Below are 4,888 nucleotides of genomic sequence, written 5' to 3' on the forward strand. Positions count from 1 at the left end.
AGGGATACTAAGCTGAAGACCCGCATTTATATTGGTGACGCTTTCGATCGATGGAGAAATCTGAGGACAATCCTGGGTGTAAAAAATGATGCGGATTTAGCTTTTCTCCTACTGGACAGGTAAGCAACATTTTACTCAGTGGCATAATTACGTGTTTTTACATCAAGCTAGCTCCCCAGCCGTTGTACAGTAGCCACTAGTATGTTGAAATATGCTCTTTTAGCGATAATTGCGTATCTGTCATAATGTAGCTTTGAGAAAGACAACACAACATCGACGCCTCTCAAGCCCCGCGGAAAGCGTCCCCCACCCCCATCGTCGCTGTCCAGCGTCACCATTAGTTCTCCTGACAGGTAACAGGCTGTAGTTTCATGTGAGTATGTGGCTGCTATGGTCATTTCAGATCGGTCAGAATATCATATTGATTTCTTTGTTTTCGCCAGGGAAGATGACGGTGACTTGGCTCAGCAGCTAGAGGAAGATATCCCCATGGAGGAAGCTATTCGTCAATTGGAGGCGAGGTCTGTGTGTATTGTTGTTACCTGTTGATTTTGCAAGATAACTTGTCTGAAGGCAGTGCTCAGACATCCAGAGTTGTTGTTTAGAATACTATGTGTGATTGCTGCTTAGACAGATAGTTGCTAGCAGTAAATTTTGTTGAAGCAACTGCACTTGTTTATTTGTCTGTGAATACGTTTAGGCTAATTGTCCAAGAGGCTTCATCAGTTCATGCTGGCATCTGACCAGGCTAGGACAGATGCTTTTGCCTGAACTCCTTTGAGATGTTGTACATTTTGTTCTTCAATTACTAAATATTGAAAACTGGAAATAAGGAAGTAGGAAAAAAATGGAAGCACAGTATAATACATAAATGCAAATTTACATGTCTTCATTTTTTTTCCTCTGTAGTATGCATAACACATGCAGCCTCTTTTTTCTTTATTTTTTCCAGTATGTGCTCAGTTGATTTGAATGAGGTCTTCGATGTAGAGGAGTTCAACAGCATCCATAATGCAACGTAAGTTACTGTTTGTGTGTGTGTATGACACATAAAAACTACAGTTATTGGCTGAAGTATAACACACCTCTTATTTTTTTTAGCCTTGACTGGGAAGACGACACTTGGCTTCCAGAGATCCAAGATTGGCCACTGTCATCTTCTGAGGAAGATTGTACACGGGAATTTGACAGTGAGGACGACGATGAAAGTGATGATGATTTTGTGCCCCGCATTTATGTCAAGTAAGTTATTGTGAATACATATACGGGATGCAGTCAGTAAAATGAGTATGGTTGTGCTTATGCTTGATTGTTTGCTTTTGTCATCATCCCAACAGGTCTGGTGGTGCCCTTAGGTCAAAAATGAATATTGATCATGTTCCAGAAGTCAGTGTTGACGAAACTGTCCATGATGTGGGAGAGGATGGCCCAGATAGCATAGCAGCTCCAGATCCAGCCACTGATGTCCCAGTCAAGGATGACATTATCGATGATCCAGCCTACATTGCTTACAACATGTCTCTGCAACAATTAGTGGCCCATCTTCAGCTACCAGATGAAGTGTGCACAGTGTTCAATCGCAACACCATGGCAAAATGTGGAGCACCCAAACCTTTTGATGTTCGTATTACATCAAGGGGCACGGCAGCCATAATTGAATGGGTGAGTCTTTATTGCCTAGTTCACCTTTTTTTGTTTTGTATTGCTGTGATTATCAATAATAATGTTTTCAAACTGTTGATATGTTTTAATTGTGATTATGTAATACTTGTGAATTTCAGGTTTGTGTTCATGGTCACACCGTGTGGAAATGGACTTCCCAGCCCTATATCAATTTTGGAATGCTGGTTGGAGACTTTCTTTTGTCTTGTAATGTACTCCTTTCAGGAAACAATTACACAAAGATTGCTCTCCTATTCAAATTCATGAATATGGGCATGGTGAACAGGACTACCTTCCACAAAATTCAAGGCCTGTACTGCATTGACACAATTAAAGATGTGTACAAACAAAAGAGGAGTGAGATAATCACTCGACTCCAAAAGAAAGCCAGTGTCGTAGCCCTTGGTAAGTGTCTCTCTCACAATGCACAGTCAAAATAGATGTGTACAAGGTATCATTACAATCCGGGGCAATCAGTAATTCTTAGGCTAACATGTAGTTTTTTTCTTTTATTCATTTCTTTTTTACAGGTGATGGTCGAATGGACAGTCCTGGTTTCAGCGCACAGTATTGTACGTACACAACCATGGATAACGATAGTAAAGAGATTATCTGCGTGTTCAACATGGACAAAAGAGAGACTGCAAGGAATTCAGTTATCATGGAAAGAGAGGCATTCATCCGCACATTTGACACCCTGTGTCAAGAAGTGAAGCTGTCAGAGTTCTGCACGGACGCCCATGTCCAAATTGCAGCTCTTTTTAGTAAGACTCTTTGTACTTGCATTTCCAATTCTACTGCTGCTCTACCTACTTGAGAGCTTTAGATATTAGACACAAATCAAGCATGCATTGAATGATTTGCAGTTGCAACTATTATGGATTACAAATGTTACAAACACAAATGTTTTTTCTTGTATTTCATTTTTCAGATAAGGGGAAATACAAAGACAGTGGAGTTCATCATTCATTTGACATGTGGCATGGATCCAAAAACCTGTCCAAAAAGTTACATGCCGTAAGTGATATTTTTCCAATGTAGTGTACATGTGGACATTAGTCTCACTATATGCACTTATGTTCACTCAAAAAAATGCTTTTCATTCATACATTATCTTTGATGAATTCAAACAATCTGCCAATGAAATTTGAAATTTGTTAAACTAATCAAACATGCAACATGAAGAACTCCCTCACGTGAAAAATGTATGCTTCAGTACTGGAGTTTTGCATGGGAAAGGCAGTAATGGTCGTTATACGTTTTAGACTCTGCAGAAGTTTAGTCTGTTACTCAGACTCCCTATACAAACACTATGTCTTCAATTCTAATTGCAGGTAGGTCAGCTCAAGGACTGCACTATCATCCATGAGTGGAACAGGGACATTTGCAACCACTTTTGGTATTGTTGCAAGACGGCCGATGACTACGACACTTTCTTTGTAAGCATTATACAAACCCCTGTACAATTCAATAATACCTTTGAAATATTTTACGTAACGATTACTTCAACCTAACCTTTCAATGTAAAGGACTTTGACCAGGCTAATCCATGTGGTTGCTGTTGAAGTTGTGAATTATGTGGCTGATGAAGTTGTTTACCATGTATAAATGCCATGCCTTTCAGGTGCAGTTTTGTGACATTGCATATAATTAGTGCTCTACTGACTTTTATTTTATTTATCTGTAGGATATGTGGACTGGGGTTTTACACCACGTGACTGGAGAGCACTCCTGGGTTTTGGGTGCCTGTACACATGGCCCCTTGACAGACAGCAGAGACAAGCCGTTGATTGAGAAGGGATCCACAGCACACCAGAAGCTGGCAGAAGTTATCATGAATGAACGCTGGCTCAAGACTGTAACTAAGTACTTGACTTTCAGGTAAGGTCATCTGTTTATTTTTTATTTGTCTAACATCTTTTCAGCAGCAAATTGTCGGAATATGATCTTACTAACGCCCATAATGTTATATTTTTGGTCTTGCATCTGAAGAATTTGTCAGGTGTGTATGTGTACACTTATTCCCCCTCTCAAACATACTTTTCTTCCTGCATTTCATATGTCATAGGTCAACTGCAGAACTTGAGTCGTACCACAACCACATACTGATGTATGCTGGGAAGCGTTTCGGATTCTCCCCCCCCGTTTATGAAGCCCGGGTCCTTTTAGCTGCCCTCGACTACAATCACCACCTTGGCCGATCACCAAAGAAAACATCCTCAGGAGAATATCAGTAAGTTCTACATGAAGACATCAGATGCTTCAGAAATTTAGTGAATAGTGTTGTGACAAGACTTTGTGATATTCAGACATAACCCTATTTCTTATGGTGATAAGCTGTGTCATGGTATCATTATACAAAAGAAGCAGAGCATAACGGTGGCTGACGTTGAAATTTTTAAAGAAAAACTTTCATGAGTCTTGCTTGTCAACACTAATGACTTCATTTTGAATGTGTATGACATGAAACTTCCTCACTCTGATTACAAACAATAATGAATAAATGCAGACATGTCTATCATAGCTGTAATACTCATCTGAAATTACTTACGCTTGAGCTCAATTTTAACACTTTTACATTCAACAAGGTACCGGAAGCTGTATCACAAAAAGTCAAGGAAGTGGACACTCCAAGTACTGAAGGAAAAGAAGGAGTACAGCTACATTCCCAACATGCAAAGAGCTGTGCTAAAGAAAAGGCTGTCCTCCAAAGAGGGCATGTCATCATCAATGCCCAAGAGACCAGGAGACCCAAGAGACCTTGGAGTTCTCTCTGGCATTCCTGCACCAACAAAGGAGGAGCTGTTTCAGACACAAATCAGCCGAGGAACAGGTGATTTATAAATCATGATGTCATTGATGATGAATTTGTCAAAGTCATATTTGATTAGATAATACTAATGTCTGCACTATTGTGTTTTCTAAGGACGATCTCTGCCGGACCAAGAATCCAGTCAAGGCCCCTGAAGAGTGTGTGTTGGTGGCTCTGCCCCTGTCTGTGGAGCTATTTGTAATTTAGTTGTACATAATAAAGTTTCATAGACTTATAACTGGTGCAGAGACTGCAGTTGTTTTTGTATTTAAAAACAAGAACATAGAGAATAAGGTGAATGTAAAGATAATTTATTCAAAAATACAACAGTTTAAAGAACATTTTTGTAAAAAATAACATTTTTCAAAAAAATATGAATAAAACAAATAACTTGTAACTTTAAAACACAAGAAC

The 4,888-nt window shown here is 39.4% G+C and overlaps 1 protein-coding gene across 1 annotated transcript; it reads left to right on the plus strand.

Annotated features, from left to right (window-relative positions):
• The first annotated feature begins 233 nt into the window (after positions 1 to 233).
• Positions 234 to 4,629, plus strand: LOC146962678 (uncharacterized). Its single transcript, XM_085769949.1, has 13 exons — positions 234 to 353; positions 444 to 521; positions 953 to 1,018; positions 1,102 to 1,242; positions 1,338 to 1,662; positions 1,782 to 2,067; positions 2,193 to 2,426; positions 2,594 to 2,679; positions 2,997 to 3,101; positions 3,350 to 3,543; positions 3,731 to 3,895; positions 4,251 to 4,495; positions 4,589 to 4,629. The coding sequence occupies exons 2-13, from the start codon at positions 490 to 492 to the stop codon at positions 4,627 to 4,629; spliced, it is 1,920 nt and encodes a 639-aa protein (XP_085626075.1). The 5' UTR covers positions 234 to 353; positions 444 to 489.
• Positions 4,630 to 4,888: the final 259 nt, after the last annotated feature.

Source organism: Trachurus japonicus, chromosome 23 (assembly GCF_045865225.1).
Source record: "Trachurus japonicus isolate A0001 chromosome 23, Traja_1.0".
Taxonomy (NCBI): domain Eukaryota; kingdom Metazoa; phylum Chordata; class Actinopteri; order Carangiformes; family Carangidae; genus Trachurus; species Trachurus japonicus.